Consider the following 22,898-nt stretch of genomic DNA (forward strand, 5'->3'; position numbering starts at 1 on the left):
GAGCAACCACCCCACTGGGCACTAAAATGGCTGTTTTCCCTCCCCCTTTCCTTTCCTCCCCACTAGAATTCTCTCTCCTTGAGGCTCACCCTACCCAAGCCATATGCAGACTTCAATACTGTGCTTAGATGTCACTACTGACCCTGTTTTGTCTGGAACCTTGACTGTCTTCTTGATGGCACCATTCATTTTCCCAAGCAGGCACATCTTACTAAACATTACCACAAACGTGGTACGTAAACTGTCAGTTCCACTGTTGTTCTCTCCATCACCAACAAGGTTCACAGAACCTCACAGGCAGTCAGCCAAGCTGTTCATGCTCAGTGAGCATTTGTCAAGTTGGAGTTCTATGAAACTAAGTATTGTTTTCTAGCTGAGAACCCAGTAAGGGCCCAATCCATGAACACCCACATCATCTGAGAAAAGCTTTCTGCCATGCTTCTTCCTTTTGCTGATGAGAATATTCTCTCACTGGCTATGGTAGTGCTCTGGGCCATGGGCTTGAGTGTGAAATCTATGCTACTTGTTAGCTTCTTGGTCTCTGTAAGCCCTATCTCTGTTTCATGAGCAAGTCAATAAAATATATACATTTGCATCCTTTCAGTTATCGTCATACTAAGTGAATGCTATTCCTTCCATTATCTCTGATGATTTCAAACTTACTTATTCTAACATCATTTTTTTTTCCAGGTAGGGTCTCACTCTAGCCCAGGCTGACCTGGAATTCACCATGGAGTCTCAGGGTGGCCTCGAACTCACAGCGATCCTCCTACCTCTGCCTCCCAAGTGCTGGGATTAAAGGTGTGCGCCACCACGCCCGGCATCTAGCATCATTTTTAAAAACATATTTTTATTTTGTTTATTTATTTGAGAGAGAGAGAGAAAAAAAAAATGGGCACATCTGGGCCTCCAGCCATGGCAAACAAACTTCAGACACATGCACCACCTTGTGCATCTTGCTTACATGCATCCTGGGGACTTGAACCTGGGTCCTTAGGCTTCACAGGCAAGTGCCTTAACCACTAAACCATCTCTCCAGCCCTAAAGTATTTTTTATTTAATTAAATTAATTTATTTATTTGAGACAGAGAGTAGCAGATAAAGAGAGAAAGGGTACACCAAAGCCTGTAGCCACTGCAAACGAATTCCAGACACATGCACCACCTTGTGCTTCTGCCTTATATGGGTTCTGGGGAATCGAACCTGGGTCCTTTGTATTCACAGGCAAGTGTCTTAACCACTAAGCCATCTCTCCACCTCCCTTAAGGTCATTTTTAGATTGCTCCACTATTTTAATCTCTTTGGGCATAAGTGGAGTAAATCCTTTGCCTAAATAATAGCTTATTACCTGTCTTTGGCATTAACCTCCTTTTTATCCTCCTTTCCCTCTCTCCTCCTCTTCCTCTGCCTTACTATGTGTCCCAGAATAGCCTTGGACTCATAGTGTAGCCTAATCTGGCTTCATACTCAAAGCAATCCTCCTGCCTCAGCCTTGCTAGCGCTGGGATCATAGGCATGCACCATCACAATCAACATATTAGGTTTCTTCTTGTCCTTGAACTTGGAGTTTATAAGTTAATTATAAGTAGGAATTTCAACCATATTTGTGTCTCCTATCTTTTTAAAAATATATTTTGTTTGTTTATCAATGTTGAAGATGAAATCCAGGATTTAGCACATGCTAGGCAAGACCTCCATGACCTTCCTTCTCTGTGTTTATAAAGTATTTATTTATTGAAGAGAGTGAGAGAGGTACAGACACAGAAAGAATGGGCACACCAGGGCCTCTTACCACTGCAAACCAACTTCAGATGCATGCATGACTTTGTGCATCTGGCTTTATGTGGGTACTGAGGAAATTGAACCTGGATTTGCAGACAAGTGCCTTACCTACTGAGCCATCTCTCCAGCCAGAACCTCTTCCTCTCTGAGTTTACATTCTCCTTATGCTATTACTTGGATGTTATTTTCTCCAAAAAATTTATGTATTAGAAGTTTGGTCCCTAATATAAATGTATTAATAAGCATTAGATTATTAAGAGGTGAGACCTCACGGAAGGTGAATGGTTCATGGTCATTCCCATGAAGGGATGGATGCTGTTTGCAGAGTGGCTTGGGTCTTTTGGGACTCAGTTACCATAAGAGCAGAGGTGGAAAAGTGAGGCTTCCTTACCCCTCTGCCCTCCTCAGCCCCTTGCTCTCATACTCCCCTTCTGCACTCGGCCAGCTCCCGTCTGCTTCCTTGCTCTTGTGTGATACCACTAAGGGCTTTCGCCAGGATGTTGACCCCATTTCATGCTGTTTAGATCTCCCAGTCTCTATGGCTGTAATCCAAGTGAAACTCATTCTAAATGACCAACGCCAGCTATTGTGTTGCAGCAACACAAAATACATGGATTACTGGAAGGTTTTCTGTTGCCCCGCAGGCACCATGATGCCTCCAGGGAGAAGCAGGTCTTGTACAGACTTCTTAATGCTTTGCATTAAGGTAGTATTTAGAGCATCACAACTGTATCAAGGGGCTGGGGAGATAGCTCATTAGTAAAGTGCTTTCCTCACAGATACAAAGAACTGAGTTTGATCCCCAGTGCTCATATAAAATGCTGGGCATGGTAGTACATGCCTGTAATCCCCAAGCTGAGGATATAGAGGTGGGTAGATCCTTGCAGCTGGTCAGCCAGATACGTTAGGCTAATTGTTGTGCTCCAAGCCAATGATAGACCCTGTCGAAAGAGGTAGATATGGCTGGAGGGATGGCTCAGTGGTTAAGGGGTTTGCTTGCAAATCTTGAAGGTCCAGGTTTTATTCCCCAGTTCCCACATAAAGCCCGATACTCAAAGTGGTAGATGAATCAGGAGTTTGCAGTAGCAAGAGGCTCTGGCATGCCCATTCTCTCCCTCTCTCTCTCTCCTTACAAATAAATAAATATTAAAGAAAAACGTGGAAAACCTACCTGAGGATGGCACCTGAGTATGTCCTCCGACCTCCTCATGCACACTCATGCACATGCTTGTGCACCCACAAGCACATGTGCCCATATACATATGAGCATGCATACAGACATATACATACACACATGCATAAAAGCTGCATTGACTGAGCCACCTAACAGCCTTGACCATGTTTGTAAAGTGAGGCTGTCCCTGCTGCCACATACGGTACAAAGTGCTATGAACACTATTTTTCCCCCAACCTCCTTGTGCAGGCTGTAAATTTGGTAGAGTTCTGTAGTGTGAGGTAACAAGCCTGACTTTCCTACTTTCAGTGGGTATTTTGGTCCCAATTATCCCACAGAACTTGTATTTTCTCTCAGATCTAGAGATTACCAGCTGGCTTAGAGTTTTAGGCCTACTCCTTGCTTTGAGTTTCTGTCCTATTTTCTGCTGTAGAAAGATCTTTGTCTTGTCTCAAGAGAGCTGTGCCTCTGTGACTTATTTTTTAAATTCTTTTGTCTATGACAGATCTGTGTTTGGAGCTGGAGTGTACATGTCTGAAACAGAAACACAACCTTGACTTACAGGAACATCAAGCAAGGCTTCTAAGGGATGACAATAGCTGCGTCTTGAGCATGGATTTCAAGAAATGAGAAAAATTCTGGAAAGCATTGGGGATGCGTGTGAGCTCCAGTTTGGAGGCAGAAACATGTAAACTGTATGTTAGAGAACTCAAAAGGACCATTTCAGTTAGCACTGTGTGTGTGTGTGTGTGTGTGTGTGTGTGTGTGTGTGTGTGTGTAGAGGTGTATAAATAAGGGATTTGAGGTGGTCTAAATCAACATCTACCATAAACTTGTGTTTAGCATGCTTGGTTTCCAGAAGGTAGTAATTCAGGAGGTGGAGTCTTGCTGAAGAAGGTGTGTTGTTGGGGGTGCACTCAGGGATGTTATAGCCAGCTCCCCCTTGCCAGAACTCCACTCACTCTCTTGCTATTTTCCATCTGCTGTGGTAGATGTGATGTCCAGTCTCTGCTCATGCCATGCTTTTCCCTGCCATCATGAAGCTTGCCCTGGATACTACAGGGAAAAATAAAAACTTTCCTCCCATAAGCTATACTTGCTTGGGTGTTTTGTCCCAGCAATGAGACAGTGACTACAACAGGACTGATGAGATAGGCCATGACTTACAGCAAAGCTAAGAAGGAGGAGAAGAAAGAAGAGGAGCAAGAGTCAAGGAGATAGGGGAGGAGGAGATGGAGGACAAGACAAAAAGACAGAAAAAGAGCAGATGACAAGAAAGAATCTGAAGAACAGGAGTACCTGGAGGAGTAGGGAACAGTGCTCTTTTTCATAGGGGAAACCTTCAGTTCTGAACTGACAATTTATAAAAGGTACATGTACAGATGTGATTCTCAGAACATTTTCCAAAGCAAAATGTGATAATAAAGAAAATGGAACTTTTCTTACTGCTGTGATCAAATTCTTGACAAGAAGCAAGTTAATGGGAGCAGGGCTCATTTTGACTTCCACTTCAAGGGAGCACAGTCCATCATAGCAGGAAGGGCAGGTGGCAGGGAAGGCATGGCTACAGCAGCAGAAGACTGCTGGCCACTTTGCAGGTACTCGGGGACAGAAGGGGGGCTCAGCCACCAACCCTCAAGGCCTGTCCCCAGTGACTCACTTCCAAAAGTTCCACAATCTTCCAATACAGAGCCACGAACTAGGGGCCAAGTATCTAAACACTGTGTGTGTGTGTGTGTGTGTGTGTGTGTGTGTGTGTGTGTGTGTGTGTGTTGTAGTCTCTGGGGAGGTGAGAACATAAAGAAGGGCTTCTGAGAACCCCTTTATTTTATAGACATGGAGTCAGACCCAGGTATGGTGAACCTAAGACCAGAAGTCCTGTGATGAGGTTATCTTCCCATTCCATCCTTACAGAGAAGTGGAGGAATGAAGGAACTTCTCTTGGGACAGTCATGTAATGAACCAAACAATGGCATTAGTGATGCATGGATCTTGCAAAGGCCAACTCTGGGCAGGACTTTGTTGGTGGGTCTGACAAAGTATCTTTTCAACAGATTCAAAGATCTCCATTATAGATACTCTATGTTCTATAAAATGGCATAATGGATAGATAGGATGAGAGTCTTCATGAAATAAAAACAGAAGCCAAGCATGGTGGCACCCACCTTTAATCCCAGCACTTGGGAGGCAGAGGTAGAAGGATTGCCATGAGTTCAAGGCCACCCTGAGACTAGTGAATTCTAGGTCAGTCTGGGCTAGAGAGAGACCGTACCTTGAAAAAATAACCAAAAAAAAAAAAAAAACAGATGAACTGACTCACTCTTTAGGTCTCACTGGTAACAAAGAATGATGTAATAAGTAACCATAGACTAAGAAAGCTATTGATTCCTGACTGGTGTCTTAGACCCAGGGACTCTGACAGCTCTAATTTGACTGCTGACCTCTAAGGCTGATGTCCTGGAGAAAGTTTTCCCCACGTCCACTTTTATTGTTTTGCTTCCCTATCAGAGCTGAGCTTCTTGTACAGCTTTATTCACTGAGTATTACTGAGTTTCATTACACTCTTATTTCTTTTATTAATATTTTATTTATTTATGAAAGAGAAACAGAGGGAGAAAGAAAGAAAGAATGAGCATGCCAGGGCCTCCAGGCACTGCAAATGAACTCCAGACACATATGTCATCTTGTGCATCTGGCTTACCTGAGTCCTGAGAAGTCAAACCTGGGTCCTCAGGGTTCACAGGTAAGTACCTTAACCACTAAACCATTTCTCCAGCCCTGATTTCTAAGGTCTACTCAACATCTACTTTGGAAGACACTAATGCATGAAGGAATTAATTGCCCTATTCTTTTACAGGAAATAATGTTTTGGGTAAAATGATCTTTGCATGGGAAATGCATGTGTTTATGAGCACGCACACACATGTGCATATATGTTCATATGCATATATTATGTAGGCATTTACGCACATGTTTGCACATGTGTTATGGTTTGCTTCAGGTGTCCCCCATAAATTTATGTGCTCTGAATGCTAGGTCCCCAGCTGATAGCAATTTGGGAATTGGAGCTTCCTGGAGGTGGTGTGCCGTTGTGGGTGGTCTTATGGGAATTATAGCCAGCTTCTCTTTGGTAGTGTTTGGCATACTCTCCTGCTGCTGTTGCCCACATGGTGTTGGCCAGGAGGGGAGGTGATATTCCATCTCTGCTCATGCCATGTTTTCCCCCGCCATCATAGAGTTACATCTCTAGTCTAAGCCAAATAAACCCTTTCCTCCCACAAGCAGCTTGGTCAGGTGCTTTGTGCCAACAATGGGGAGGTGACTGCCACTGTAAAATTAGTACCAGAAGTGGGGTCATTGCTGCCAGGCACCTGATTCTGTGGCATTGGCCTTTTCAAAAATGATTTGCAGGTGGATATGAAAGGATTTGAAACCTTGGTCAAAGGGATGGCTTGTCGTATTATAAGTTCAGCATGATGGACTAGTCTATAAGAACTATGGACTGTGAGTGAGGTTTGGATTGTGAAGGTAAGAAATAACTTTGTCAGGACTGGTCTAGAAGCAGTTTGTGTGAGAAGCTTGTTGCATTTTGACTGCCTGTGTCCTGATAACTTGTGCAGCCTTGCAGTGTATAGAAACAGACTGGTGTGAGCAGAAGGATATGGCACAGCAAGAAATGAAATCCTTGGGCCACAACTGCTGCCCATTTGGCTGAAATTGTTGGAGAGATTACAACTACTGAGATTGGGTCAGCTGATCTGCATCAGGACAGCAAGAAGAATATGGACTGTTTTGAAAGTAAGATACCTGAATGCTGAAGGAGTGTCCTGCTCTTCAAAATTGGTTTTATACCACCCTGGATTAGCAAGTTGGTAGCATACCTGGTACTATAGACTATAACAAATGCAGGGAAGAGAGGGTCATTGAATTTGCCATGTGGTTTTGTTTTTTGGATATTGTCATGAGCAAGGTGAAGCACAGTTGTTGGAAGTCCCTGCGTAGATGCCCAATAGAGCCATGAAGATTAAGTGTGGGTTGCAGTAGAGACCCTTTGGAAATTCTAGGACTATGACATACCTGCCAAGGAAAGCTGTCAGTCCTGAAGAACAGTATACCTGGGGCTCTGAGCAGCTGAGCTTGAGGGGTGGACCTGGAACTCCAGAGACTCATCACTAGTTAAAATAATGAAACTTGGAAACTCATCACTGGCTAGAGTTGCTGGACCTGGAGTTACATAATTTGATCTTTCCCCTGTTTGTCTAAATCTTATACTGGTTTAATTAATATTTCTCTGTTATGCCCCAGACCATATTTTGCAGTATGAATATTTATTCTGTGCCCTTATGTTTGTGGGTGTGTTTGTTTTGGTACTATGGCTCAGTTAAAAGACCTTGCACTATGGAGGGTTTGAACATCATTAAAAAAAAATATGGGGACTTTTAAAGTTGGACTGAATACACTGCATTTTACATCATGTATGTTTATCAGTTTATGGGGGCCAGAAGCAGAATGTGGTGGTTTAATTTAGGTGGTTTAATCTATTACAATTAATGTATTACGACTGCTAGGTCCTTAGCTGGTGGCAGTTTGGAAATTGGAGCCTACTGGAAGTGGTGTATTATTGGGGCCAGGCTTATGGGTGTTATAGCCAGTTTTCTCTTACTAGTGTTTGGCATGCTCTCCTGCTGCTGTTGTCCACCTGATGTTTGCCAGGTGTTGATATTCACCCTCTGTTCATGCCAAGAGCCAGTCATGTTTCTAGCAGTAGCAACTTCAGTCCTCTGGTACCACTTTACTATTGCAATCAGCTTCTCATTGCTGGCACAAAGCACCTGACCAAGCAGTTTGTGGGAGGAAAGGGCTTATTTTGGTTTACAAAGTCTAGGGGAAGCTCCATGAAGGCAGGGGAAAACATGGCACAAGCAGAGGCTGGATATCACCTCTTGGCCAACATGAGGTACACAACAGCAGCAAGAGAATGTGCCAAACACTGGCAAGGGGAAGCTAACTGTAATACCCACAGGCCTGCCCCTAACAACACCTCTCCAACAAGTTTCCAATTCCCAAATTGCCATTAGCTACAGACAAGTATTCAGAACACATAAATTTATGGTAGACACCTGAATCACACCACCACAACATGTTTATGAAAACCAGAAGACAACCTCAGGTGCTGTTCCTCAGGAACATATTCTGTTTTTTTTGTTGTTGTTGCTTGTTGGTTTGTTTGTTGGAGAAAGGGCTTCTGATTAGCCAGGATCTCACCAATTAGGCTAGACTGGCTGGCCAGTGAAGCCCATGAATCTTCTTGTCTCCTCCTCCCAACCCTGGGATTATAAGTACATGCCATCATGCCCAGCACCTTCACATGATTTCTAGACATAAAACAGGTCCTCATCCTTCACAGGCAAGCATTTTCCTGACTGAGCTTATTCCTGTCTTATTCAGTGAGTGAATAAATGGATGAAAACACTGATTTAAAAAATAAGAAGTCAAAGCTATGTGTATATTTTAAATTACACTATTTTCTCTCAAATAAAAGACTCCAAAGAGATACTGTATTATTGCAAACAATGCAGTGTTACCAAAAATTTCTTTCTGTAGCTTTATACCCTGTAAACACAATTAAAATGTGTTTGCCTCCAAACACAGAAATATGTTTCTTGGATGCCAATGTAAAATTTTGTTACATATGGTAAACAAGTTGACAGTAAAACAAAAGATAGACAGCCTTTTTTTTTTCTAATCAAAATTTCCTGTAATTCTAATATACTGAACCTTACTTTTCAAAATTTGTTCTCTGTTGCCATAGTGATCAGCTCCCAATGTGAAATCTCAATTATACCATACTGGCTTCCTTTAACGTCTCAATAATGTGCCATCACCGCCCACTTCTCTTTCAAGTGTTCAAATCTCTAATCACTAAACCCCTTAATATCTTCACTTTTGTGGAGCTGACACGGGAGTTGGGGGCTTCAGAAAAGGTTCTGGATGAAGAGTGGCAGTGAATGAAAGGCACAGAAAAAAACAGAACTTGGAAATAAATTAACTTACTATAAAAAACAAGGTGTGGCCTTCTACATATAGCAATATACCTATCCCAATATATGATGAGTTTTTGTTTTATAAGTGGTATGCTAATAAAAAATAAGCCTTTATATGAATAAGAGTAATCTGAAAGTAGACATATATGATCTGTATTACACCTCAAAAAATATCTTGGTATCCTTAGTATAGAAACAGTGTTTACAAAACAATAAGAAAGTATACTATTCATCTACAGTTTGGATATAGTTTGAGTGTGTCTACCATAGTGTTATGTGTTGAAGTTTTTTAAAATTTATCATTTAATTGCAAGCAGAAAAAGAGAGAGAGAAAGAATGAGTGTCTCAGGGCTCTTGCCACTGTAAACAAACTCCAAATGCATGCTCGCCTTTGTACATCTGGCTTTATGTGGATAAAGGAGAATTGAACCTAGGTTGCCAGGCTTTGCTAGCAAGTACGTTTAACCACTGAGCTATCTTTCCAGCCTGCGTGTTGAAATTTAATCCCTCTGGTGAGGTATTAAGTTGGTGAAAACTCCATCAAACTATGGTGCTTAGAAATAGGGTCTTTGGAAAGTGATCAGCTAAATAGACTTCTTATAAAATATCCATCTTCAGGTACTTTGTTATAGTACTATAAGACAGACTGATAAACATGCCAGTTGAAAAATAGGCCAAAGATATAAACAAGTAGCTTATATGCCAAAAACAACAAAAGAAATGGTCAATGGACACACAAAAGGCATTGCAATCCTTCTTGTATTGAAAGAAATAAAGTAAGACATCTGTGTTAGTGACTTCTTCATTGCTGAGACAAAATGCCTGATCAGAGCAACTTAAGGAAGGAAAAGGTTTATTTTAGCTTACTGTTGTGATGGATGCTTTCCATCATGGTAAGGAAGGCATGGCAGCGAAAGGTCAACCAGGTCACATGGACAAAGAATGAGCAGGAAGTTAGGCCAGACTACAAAGCCTCTAGGTCCATCCCCAGTGACCCACTTTCACCAGCAAGTATCCACCGCTTAAAGGTCCCACAACCTTCCTACACAGTGTCACCAGTTGGGAACCAAGTATTCAAGCACATAGCCTATGGGGGATATTTTACATTCAAACCACATACTATCTTTGAGCTGATAGTTAAAGAGAATAGTGGGGCTAGAGAGGTGGCTTAGTGGTTAAGGTGCTTTCCTGTGAAGTGAAAGGACCCAGGTTCGATTCCCAAGAACCCACATAAGCCAGATGCACAAGGTGGTACATGTGTCTGGAGTTGGTGAGAATGATGACAACAATGCAGCTAGAGTTGAGAGCGATGGCATTTAAACAATGGTACATTTAAACAATGGAGTTTTGCTCAGCAGCAAAGAAAAATGAAAATTACAGAGAAATGGATAGATCTGGAAAAAGTTACACTAAGTACGGTAACCCAGGCTCAGAAAGTCAAATGTTATGTATCCTTGTTCATATGTTGGTCCTAGATTCACATGTTTAGGCTTGTATGTCAGTAGTAGAAGCCAGAAATGTAGGAAGGGGTCATGAAGGAGAGGTGAGGATTTAGGGGATTTAAGTAGATCTGTAAGTACAGGGACAGAATGCGGGGGATGAAATGGTCTAAGTGAGATCAGGGGAAGGGATGGGAGAGAAAAGGGTTTAGGAGAGAGAGTTAATAAAAATTAAAGATATTATAAATAAGTCATAAAAAAAAACTCTGCTTCTTTGCTAACTAAATCATATGTATGTTTTAAAAAAGAGAGTTTGGGCAGAAGTACCCTGTGGGGTAGGATAACACCATACCCAGAATCCATCGGTTGTTACAAAACAATTTCAGTGTCAGGGGTGGAGTTCTTCTCAGTGAGTTGGTCATGGTGGTCCCCTGATGTCTGCAAGACATTACAGGATATTGGCAAGGCTTTTTGGTGTGGACCAGAAGTAGATGATAAGATCCTATTGTTTAAGACTCCATGTGCTTGGAGGGCATGTCATTGGGAAACCAAACTGGAACTGAGCTGGAAGCCCTGCTCCTTGTTGACTAGCTTCCAAGATGCTGGAAATATCTATTCAGCCTGCTGGAGAAAAAAGCCATCAGTGGTCTTAACTAGTAATATTTAACCAACAAGCTTTACAACTGGACAGCTAGGCCAGATGTATTAATTGGTGCAATGTTACAGAAGAAACCAACTGCTCTCTGAATGGACTTGAGGCCCACTCCTGGGCAGGGAATTCACACCTAATGCTGTAAACCTAATTAAAAGCCTATGACTGGGGTGATTATAAGACCTATGAAGGAAACTAATATTGTTGTCTGGCTAAATGGATATTTTATGCACGCCAAACTGCCGTCTAAATACTTATGCCCAATGTTACTCTCACGATTAGTTAAAAAAGCTCTGTTCAGATGGTGGTGACCACTGGGGAAACTAAAACTCACCAAAGTGCTCGTGAGAAATGATAGTGGAGAATTCAACACCAAGTGAGACATTTCTATCAAACCCTCCATGGCTCAGGGGCCATTATAGAAGAGGTGGTAGAAAAAAATGTAAGAGCCAAAGCAATGCTGTCTTCCAGACATAAATTTACCTTAATATTCATGGTCTTGTAGTGACTGATGCTACCTACACAAGACCTGAATAATAAGAGAAAAAACCATAATGACATCAAAACAGAAGAGAGACTAGCTATAAAAAAGAAGGAATTCAATGGTGGAGGAATTCAGGAGGGGAGAAAGGGAGGAGAATCCAAGAGGATTATGATTATGGTATATTGTCTAAATGTACAGAGACTGTCAATAAAAAGTTTTAAAAAAGAATACAAATTGGTACACTTTTCTGGATGTTTTGTGAGCCAAGATTTCTACTTGCAGAGACCTTCCTGATTTTGGGAAACACTGAATAACTGGGTAGTTATATGTAAACACAAAGATAGACATTTTAGCTTTTCAATCACACACAAAATAATTGAAAGAAATCTTAGTGCTTGTCAGGAAGGGATGTTTACCTCAGTGATGAATGACCTCTGGGAGAACATTCTACAGCAGTCAAGATGGTCATGTAAGTCTGTGTCTTGAATTGAGGAGATTTCATATGTTCATAGCATGTGAGGGAGAAATGTGAAGATGGGAAGCCTCTGGGAGGCAGCACAGGAGAAATCAGTGTGTGTAGGGTTCCATGGATGCAGGTTTAGACACTGAGAGATGAGTGGGGAAGGAGGCTGCAGATATTTTTCAGAGATGATGCTCATGAGTGGTAACTCTTATTTATTATTAATTTGTTGAGTGTGTATATGTGTGCGAATGTGCATTCAGATGCATGTGTGTGCCAGTGTATGCACATGTGTGCACTTACATATGGGAGCTTGAGGTGACCTTGAGTGTCCCCACTCCACCTCTCCTCCTCAGTTCCTGAGACAGGCTCTTGCACTGAGGCCAGAGCTTACAGATTCAGCTAGCCTCGCTTAACAACTTACTCCCAGTGTCCACCTGTCTCAGCTTCCCCAGTACTACATCACGACATACATCATACATACACCTGGCATTTTATATGGGTGCTGGGGGTCTGAACTTGGGTCTTTATGATTATACAAGTAATTCACAGACTGAGATATCTTCCTAGCTTAATTTTTTAACTCAAAAACAATGAGACCAATTTTATTTGCCATATACAAAAATCAGTTAAGTGTCAAAACATGATTTTATGTCACTTGCAAGACTACTAGATATGTTCAAATCACATCAGTACACTTAGCAGCACATTAACTCATTGGTTTATTTTTAAATTTTTGGTTTGGCTAGAGAGACTGTTCAGTGGTTAAGGCCTAATGATCTGAGTTCAGTTCCCCAGTACCCATGTAAAGCCAGATGCACAAGGTGGCATATGAAATCTGGAGTTTGTTTGGAGCAGATGTAGGCCCTGGCATGCCCATTCTCTTTCTCTTCCTTCCTTCCTTCCTTCCTTCCTTCCTTTCTTCCTTCCTTCCTTCCTTCTTTCTTTCCTTCCTTCCCTCCTTCCTTCCTTTCTCTCTCTCTCTCTCTCTCTCCCCCTCCCTCCCTCTCTCTCTCTTCCAAGTGTGGTAGTACATGCTTTTAATCCCAGCACTCTGGAAGCAGAGTACTGCAGTCAGGTTTACATTGCTGGAAGAAATAACATGACCAAGAGCAGCTTGTGGCGGGGGTGGGGGGGGGTTTATTTTGGCTTACAGACTTGAGGGGAAGCTCCACAATGGCAGGGGAAAACAACAACATGAGCAGAGGGTGGACATCACCTCATGCCAACATCAGGTGGACAACAGCAATTGGAGAGTGTGCCAAACACTGGCAAGGAGAAACTGCTGCAATACCCGTAAGCCCACTCCCAGCAATACATTGCCTCCAGAAGACCTTAATTCTCAAATCTCCTTCAGCTGGAAACATAGCATTCAGAACACCTAAGTTTATGGGGGACACCTGAACCAAACCACCACATTCCACCACTGGCCCTCATAAAATGATAATCATACCTGATGTAAAATAAAATGCATTCATCCAACTTTAGAAGTCCCCATAGTTTTTATAATCCCAATGATGTTCAAATATCTCCATAGTTCAAGGTCTCTTAACTGAGCTATAATACTAAAAAATCCCCCCCAAAAAAACCCATAATGGTGCAGAATACACATTCACACTGCAAAAGATGGCACTGAGCATAGCAAAGAAATATTTAACCAATACAAGATTTAAAACAGGGCAAACATCAAACTCTGTAGTTCCAAGTCTAACAACTCTAGTCAGTGTCAAATCTTCAAATCCAATAATCCTAACCAACAACAACTCTCTGGAGTTCCAATTCCATCCGTCCAGCTAGGCTAATCACAGTCCTGGAAAACTTCATAGAGCTGACAGCTTTCTTTGGCAGCCATCTTGTGGTCCCAGCATTTCCACTGAATCTCCACTGCAATCCACAGTTCATCCTCATGGCTCTATTGGATCTCCATGCAGGCATCCAATAATCCCGCTTCACACTGCCCATGGCCGTTTCCAAAACTCAAGACCATGTTGCAAATTCAGTGACCCTCTCTTTCCTACATTTCTTACACTCCACAATACCAGTTAGGTTACCAGTTTGTTAAACTGTGGGGTGGAGGGATAAAGCAGACTTTGGAGAATAAGATGTTCCTTGAAAACTCAGGCCCCTTCAAAACAGTATACATTTTCCTTTTGCCCCAATGCAGGTCAACTGGCCCAATCTCAAAGGTTGTAATATCTCAATTACAGCTGAATGGGCAGCAGTTTCAGTCCAAAGATTTCATTTCTGTGCCATATCCCTCTGCTCACACTAGTCCATTTCTATGCAAAGCAACCCTGCACAAATTCTCAGGACAGGGGCATAACAGCAAGCCTCTCACACAAACTGCTTCTAGCCCTGTCTAGGTAAAGCTCTTTCTCATCCTCATAAGCCAAACCTTATAGCCCATAGTTCTTACTCCATTCAGGTCTGAGTTTGACCAGAATAGTGCATCAAGCTGTACTTATAGCACTGCAAGGAGTCTCTCAGGCCAAGGTTTCAAACCCTTCCACATTCCTCTTGAAAATGAGCTCCAAAAGGCCAAAGCCACAGTCAGGTCTCTAGCAGCAAATGACCCCACTCTTGTTACCAACATGACAGCTGCAGTCAGGTTTGCATTGCTGGCAGAAATCACCCAACCAAGAGCAACTTGTGGGACAAAAGGTTTATTTTGACTTATAGACTCAAGGGAAAGATCCACGATGACAGGGGAAAACAATGGCATGAACAGAGGGTGGACATCACCCCCTGGTCAACATCAGGTGGACAACAGCAATAGGAGAGTGTGTCAAACACTGGCAAAGGGACACTGGCTATAATACACATAAGTCTACCCCCAACAATACACTGCCTCCAGGAGACCTTAATTCCCAAATCTCCATCAGCTGGAAACCTAGCATTCAGAAAACCTAAGTTTATGTGGGACACCTAAATCAAACTACCACACAGAGGCAGGAGTATCACTGTGAGTTTGAGGCCAGCCTGGGACTACATAGTGAATTCCAGGTCAATCTAGGTTAGCATGAGACCTCCAGATGTATTTCTTTTATTGAAAATAGTTTTCAAGGCCTTCTGTTCTTCTATATGAATTTTAAAACTAATTTTTCTAACTATATGAAGAATGTTGCTGAAATTTTCATTGGGATTTCATTTTCACAAAATTAATTCTTCCAGTCCATAAGCATGGGAGGTCTTTCCAACGTCCCATGTCCTCCTTGACTTCCTTCTTCAAGGTTTCTATATTTTCATTATATAGGTTTTTCACTTCCTTGGTTAGTGATATTTCAAGGTTTTTTTTTTTGTGGCTATTGAAAACTGGATAGTGTTGCTTATCTCTTTCTCCATATGTTTATTATTGGTATATAGGAAGGTTGCTGATTTTTGTGAATTGATTTCATATTCTTCCACTTGACTAAAAGAATTTATCATCTTTAGAAGTTTTTGTTGGAGTGTTTTGGGTCAATTTTCTATAAAATCATATCATTTGCAAAGAGAGCTAATATGAGTTCTTCATTCCCAATTTATATTACTTTTATTTGTTTCTCTTTTCTTATTGCTTGAGCTAAAACTTCAAGTACTATATTGAAAAGCAATGGTGAGAATGGGTGCCTGTCTCTTGTCCTAGACTTTAATGGGAACACTTTGAGTTTTTCCCTAGTTAGTGTGGTCTGGGCCTTAGGGGCATTACAAATAGGCTTTATTATGTTGCAATATGGTCATTTCATCCCTAGTCTCTCCAGTGTCTTATTCATTAAGGTGTGTTGTGTTTTGTCAAAAATCTTTTCTGTATCTATTAAAATAATCAAGAGACTATTGTGTTTGTTTATTTATGTGGTGAATAACATTTATCAATTTCCATATTTTAACCATCCCTGCATTCCTTTGATAAAACCTACTTGTTAGAGGTGGATGGTGCCTGCTTGCTTTCTTTCTTCCTCTCTTTATTTCTTTCAGAGACAGAAGGGGAGGAGGCAGAGAGAAAGAGAGAGAATGTGCACACCAGGGCCTCTAGCCACTTCAAACAAACTCCAGATGTGTGTGCCACATTGTGCGTCTGGCTTACGTGGATAGTGGACAACCAATCCTGGGTCCTTGGACTTCACAGGCAAGTAAGTGCCTTAACAACTAAGCCATCTCTCCAGGCCTGTATGATGCTTTTGATATGTTCTTGACTCAGTATTCAAGGATTTCATTGAAGAGTTTTTACATCTAAGTTCATTAGGGATATCAGCTTATGATCTACTTTTGTTGCATCTCTGTCTGGTTTAGGTATTAGAGTAATGCTGGCTGCACAGAAGGAGTCTTGGAGCATTCCTTCTTGTTCAATTGTGCAAAATAATTTTAGAAAAAGCAGTTTTGTATCTTCAATAATGATTTCGTAGAACTCAGCAATGAATCTATCTGGTTCTGGACTTTTTATCACTTTTTATATTATGTTAGAAGTCATAGGTGAGCTTAGGAAGCCTATCAGTTTTTGAATTTAATTTACAAGTCAAAGAATTCATCTGTTTCTTCCTAATTTTATAAAATACAGGTTGTGAAATATGCCCTGATGATTATTCCAATTTCATGGGTATCAGTTGGAAAGTCTCCATTTTCATTTCTAATCGTTTTTACTTGAGTTTTTTCTTTTTCCTTTTGATCAATTTGATCAGTAGTTTATCAATCTTGTTCATTTTTTCAAAGAACCAGCTCTTTGTTTCATAAACTTTTTAACTATCTTCTTTTTTTCCAATCCATTGATTTCTAATTTGATCTTGATAATTCCTTTCCATCTGGTACTTTCATGCTTGGACCATTCCTGTCTTTCCAGCCCTTCAAGTGGATATTTAAGTTATTTGCGATCTCTCTAATTTTGTAATGTAGGCATTTAGTGCTATGAAATTCCCTCTTAAAACTGCCTTCATTGTGTCCAGTAAGTTTTGGTATGCTATGTTTTCATTGCCATTTAGTTCAATAAATTTATGGCTTTCCTTTCTGATTTTAACTACGCATTCATTGTTTAACAGTGAGTTGTCCAGTCTCCAGGAGTTGATGTGTTTTCTGTTGTTTCTGTTGTTGTTGATTTCTAGTTTTAATGTGTTGTGGTTGAATATAATGTAGAGAATTATGTCAATCTTTCTGAATTTGTAGAGACATGTTTTGTGCCCTAATATGTGGTTTATTTTGGAGATGGTTCTTGTATAGCCTGTGTTGTGTGGCCTGGTCTAGACTTATCACAGTGGGTATGGGATTGAAGACTATCCATTGGGTTGTGGTGAGTTCACTTGAGCCTAAACAGGGTCTACTTTGCATTTGCCAGCTCCAGAAATCTGGTAAGGCCTTAGGAGGTCTGGCTTTCCTGGTGTCCAAGCTGGGCACTGTTCTTCCAGTACTATTCACGGTCTGGATTTTTGGAGTAAGATCAGTTACAAGCTTCTCCCTGGAGCTGAGTCAGTACACAGTTGCCCTCTGCTTCAGCCTTTTTCACATAATTTTTGTGGGGGAGGGAAGGGGTGCAAGGTCGTTATTGGAAAGTAGAATCTGAGCCAGATATGGTGGCACATGCCTTTAATCCCAGCACTCAGGAGGCAGGGGTAGGAGGATTGCTGTGAGGTCGAGGCCACCCTGAGACTACATAGTGAATTCCAGGTCAGCCTGGGCTAGAGTGAGACCCTACCTCGAAAAAGAAATGAAAAGAAAAGTAGAATCCTAGTTGGTCAGATATTCACAGCTGACCTTCCCCTGGCTTGTTTCCTCCCAGGCTTCTAATTCTGGTGCACAACCTCAGTGCTGAGCCCCATCTCACAAGGATCCACAGCTCTTCTGCTCCCCTCTGACATTCTGCTGGCTTCTTCCCTCCCAGGCAGGCACCCTGGAATGGTGTCTAGCCCTGGCATGCAAATGCAGTGCTCAGTCCTGGAACACAGTCTCTTTTCCCTGACTTTTGTGTGAACATTTGTAACCAAGTTGAAATTAGGAAGTACTATAAACATTTCCATTTCTGATATTTTATTCCTGACAACAATCTGCCCTAGCCACCTGCCACCCAATAAAGACCTTTTTAGCAACAAGGACGTACTGAGTGCTTACAAGAAAAGAAAGCCAGCCTCAAAAGTGGGAGAGTCTTCCCAGGAGTGGGGGCAGAAATAGCATCTCCCTGTGCTAAGTCTCTTTCCTTTCCCTCCTAAATCTGCCACCCCCATGGCACAAACTGCATTTTCCCTCCAGCAATTTCAGGGACTGTTTTGTATAGCCAACAAAGGTTTTGGGTTTTGTAGTGGATGATGAATCTTGTGCAAAATAAAAGAAGACACAAGGCATAATGTGACTCACATGTGGAGCAGAGTTTACATAGAAATTATAGTCCTGCATTGCTATTTGGTGGGAGTTTGGAGCTAATTACTAAGCATTCCCCAAGCACCTCTCTGGGCATTACTTACATTTCTGAAAATTTCCTTGTGGTTGATTGCTGGTCAAGAGCATTTCCTGTGTGAAAATCCAAACAGTTGCTTGTTTATAATGATCTGATACAAGATTTCCAAGAATCTTTCTATGAATCAAAACCTTCACTGATGCTGAACATAGCAGAGCTTGCCTGCAACCACAGCAATCTAGAAACAGGTTGGAGGAGAACCATGAGCTGCACACGAGCCTGGGCTACAGAGTGAGGCATTTCTGCTACAGTCGTCTGAGTTGGAGGTGGGGTGTGGGGAGTTGGTCCTGTTAGAAATGCATCACATTCAGATGTCTGGAGATCAAGGCCTTCCCGAGCTGGGACAACCTTGAACTATAACATTATTCTGCCATCTATGTACCTTCCTGTCTCACCCTAGTCCCCATCCAGGCCAAGAGCCATAGCAGAACTGGCCCCCATTGCCAGGGAAACCCAGAGCCACTTGGGTTAAGGTCTTGGGTCCTATTTGTACCTGTGTTAAGCAACTGTTTAAAATAGCAACAGGATGGAAAGATGGGTTAGTGAATAAAGAACTTGTTGCATAAGTGTGAATACCTGAATTCAGCTTCCCCAGAACACTCTTAAAGCTGGACACAGGAGCACAAGTTTCTGTAAACCCAGCAAGCCTGTAGTGAGATGGGGAAACAGAATCCTGTCCCAGCCAGCAATGTAGGTGAACAGAGCTTTGAACAGTTAGGCGCTCTGTTTCAAACAAGGTGGAAGTGAAGACCAGCACTCCTTTGACCTCCGCATGGGTACCACGGCTCCTGCACACACCTTAACACACACACAGCAGCTTAAACTTGATTTTATTTGAATCTGTCAAATCAGACTTTTCAAAATGCTTTTGGTTAGCACTGAAGTTGAGGTAGGAGGATCGTCAGGCATTCTAGGTCAGCATGCCTTCAAAAAAAATTGACTTCCATAAGACATTAACCACATTATGTAGCAGCTAAACTAGCAAATCCCAACCCCAGTCCAACAATACATGGTTGGGCCAAGGTAAATATGTTCAAATCATTGCCAAGCCCAAAGGATTATCTACATGACAAAAAATTTAGCCCCTTGGAATTGGATCATTCAGTCATAAAGCCAACTGGTCTAAGAGAAGATCAATGTTTATAGCTTTACAGCCATTCACTATTTAATTTAATTGCTTCTCAGTCTTTTGGCTAAGATTAAGTACAATATTTAATTTAAATGCAAACTTGTTCCTGCCTGAATACCCTTGGAATTCCAGGGTTGTTAGTTTATTTTTCACCATTACTGACAGCCCAAACTCAGCAAAAAGCATCACTGCCAAAATTAACTGTAGTTTTCAGAAGGGGGAAAATAAGGCTGCATCTACATAAACATTCTGTAGGGCTGACTGAATGATTAGAACTTCAATGGCTATGGAGAGTGGGAATGTTGCAGGTCCAGAGCCAAGTTATTGAGGTCTACCTTAGCCTCCCAATTAGCTATCCATTGCCCACCTCTATGTTTGATCTAATTTCCTTGTGACTACTAGGTAAGTCTTTCTGGAATGTAAACAAAGAAAAAGAATCCCAGCACTCAGGAGGCAGAGGTAGGAGGATTGCTGTGAGTTTGAGACCATCCTCAGATTACATACTAGATCAACCTGGGCTAGAGTAAGACCCTACCTCAAAAAAAAAAAAAAAAAAAAAAAAAAGGGGGCTGGAGAGATGGCTTAGTGGTTAAGCGCTTGCCTGTGAAGCCTAAGGACCCCAGTTCGAGGCTCAATTCCCCAGGACCCACGTTAGCCAGATGCACAAGGGGGCGCATGTGTCTGGAGTTCGTTTGCGGTGGCTGGAAGCCCTGGCGCGCCCATTCTCTCTCTTTCTCTCTCTCTGTCTGTTGCTGTCAAATAAATAAATAAACAAACAAACAGCATAAAAAAAAGCTCTTCTGCCGCCATTTTAAATCCAGCTCCATCCAATGCCCCGCCGCTGCCTCCGCCGGGACCCGGACTGCGCGCCAGCATCCCTCTGCCGACAGCTCCTCCACCATGGAGGACAAGAATGAGTACAGCAACATAGAGGAATCCGCAGAGGGATCCAAGATCAACGCGAGCAAGAACCAGCAGGATGACGGTAAAATCTTTATTGGAGGCTTGAGCTGGTATACAAGCAAGAAAGATCTGACTAAATATTTGTCTCAATTTGGGGAGGTTGTAGACTGCACTATTAAGACAGATCCAGTCACTGGACGATCAAGAGGATTTGGGTTTGTGCTCTTCAAAGATGCTGCTAGTGTTGATAAGGTTTTGGAACTCAAAGAACACAAACTGGATAGCAAATTGATAGACCAGAAAAGGGCCAAAGCCTTGAAAGGAAAAGAACCCCCTAAAAAGGTTTTTGTGGGTGGATTGAGCCCAGATACTTCTGAAGAACAAATTAAAGAATATTTTGGAGCCTTTGGAGAGATTGAAAATATCGAACTTCCAATGGATACAAAAACAAATGAAAGGAGAGGATTCTGTGTTATCACATACACAGATGAAGAGCCAGTAAAGAAATTGCTAGAAAGCAGATACCATCAAATTGGTTCTGGGAAGTGTGAAATTAAAGTTGCACAACCCAAAGAGGTATATAGACAACAACAGCAACAGCAGAAAGGAGGAAGAGGTGCTGCCGCTGGTGGACGAGGTGGTACTAGGGGTCGTGGATGAGGTCAGGGCCAAAACTGGAACCAAGGATTTAATCACTATTATGATCAAGGATATGGAAATTATAATAGTGCCTATTGTGGTGATCAAAACTATAGTGGCTATGGCGGATATGATTATACTGGGTATAACTATGGGAACTATGGATATGGACAGGGATATGCAGACTACAGTGGTCAACAGAGCACTTATGGCAAAGCATCTCGAGGGGGTGGCAATCACCAAAATAATTACCAGCCATACTGAAGGAGGACAGTAGACAAAGCAGGAGATGTAAAGAAACCATCTTACAGGACGACATTGAAGATTGCTTGATCTTCTGTTGATCTAAGATGACTATTTTGTAAAAGACTTTCTAGTGTACAAAGACACAGATGTGTCCAGCTGTATATAGCCGCCAATTAGTTTCTTTGTTTTTACTTTGTCCTTTGCTATCTGTGTTATGACTCAATGTGGATTTGTGTTTATACAAATGTTATTTGTATGATTCCTTGTTAAACCTCAAATAAATGCTTCCTTAAGTGAAAAAAAAAAAGGAACAAAAGTAAAAGTAAAAACAAAATGCCTTAGCTTCCACGACTTTGAAGCTAAGATTGTCAGATAACATCTGAGGCCTAGAGCAGAACTTGCTCAAGTTGCTGTAACATGCCTACCTGATACTTCTACCAAGGTATTTGAAAAGTGTCTTGCTTTGTGACTTTGCTTGTTCTGTTACTAGAAAACCTTCATGACACATGCACACATTTGTGTGTGTGTGTGTGTGTGTGTGTGTGTGTGCATATGTGCATGCACTGGCATGTGGGACATGGAATTTGGAGTAATATGAATCTGTGGTCCTGTTCACTGTTATTTGGCCCCAGAATAAACTATCTCTTATTTTCTTTGAGGTAATATCTGTGCGATTTTACATTGACATCAACCAACATCAAGGTGCTAGAAGGTTTCAAGACTGGGCATAATGCCCATCAGACATCAGGAATGAAAGTGGTAAGACCCAGGCACACACTTGAAAATCCTGCTCACTGCATCAATGTCCTAACTACATTCTCTGCCTCATCCTATATCACCTCTTGTGGGTCTCCATGAGGATGTCAGACACACCATCAAGGGGGGAAAGATCGATTGTAAGCCACTCAGTTTAAGACCAAGTTAAGCACTTAGGAAAATATTACCAAAAAGTAGATATAAGGGCTCAAAATTAGATGCACAATCTAAAGAAAAAGTAAATAATAATAAATAAATGACTAGATCCTACTCTTGCATTGTTTCTCTAAATGACTTTTGTTCATTTTCTTGAATTTCAAATGTCATACACCCTAATTTTTTAAAATGAGAAAATGAAGTTGAACAAAAGAAGAAAAAGCCCATGCAACCTCACCCTTCTTGGGTGGGATGTCTGCTCACATTCTACAAGGTTCTTCATGCATGGCACCCCACATACCCATAATACTTTTACAAAATGGAACACCTGAAGTATGTGCTGTGCTGTAACTTATCATAAGTGGTTCTCCAATTATGTTGTTCCTTAGAGTCACCCTGGGAGGCTTTAGCCCCACAGACTGGCTTCACTTCTCATCACTTCATCAGGATTGCTGAGATGACATCCATGCTTCAACATTTTAAAAGCTTCCCTAAGTATCTCCAAGGTGCAGTTTTTAGAAATACACATCTGTACTTTCTTCATCCTATATCTACAAGGTACAAACAAGTTGGAGAACAGTTGTAGCCTCACCTTCACAAAGAACTGAGTGAAGGCTGAAGA

The 22,898-nt window shown here is 41.7% G+C and overlaps 1 protein-coding gene across 1 annotated transcript in view; it reads left to right on the forward strand.

Annotated features, from left to right (window-relative positions):
• LOC101599455 (heterogeneous nuclear ribonucleoprotein D-like) overlaps positions 1 to 21,665 on the forward strand; it is a 121,755-nt gene extending 100,090 nt beyond the window's left edge. The window contains 1 exon segment of the mRNA XM_045143512.1: positions 20,360 to 21,665. Within this exon segment, the coding sequence (XP_044999447.1) occupies positions 20,360 to 21,382 (1,023 nt within the window). The 3' untranslated portion in view covers positions 21,383 to 21,665.
• Positions 21,666 to 22,898: the final 1,233 nt, after the last annotated feature.

The sequence above is a fragment of the Jaculus jaculus genome, chromosome 2, assembly GCF_020740685.1.
Source record: "Jaculus jaculus isolate mJacJac1 chromosome 2, mJacJac1.mat.Y.cur, whole genome shotgun sequence".
Classification (NCBI taxonomy): Eukaryota; Metazoa; Chordata; class Mammalia; order Rodentia; family Dipodidae; genus Jaculus; species Jaculus jaculus.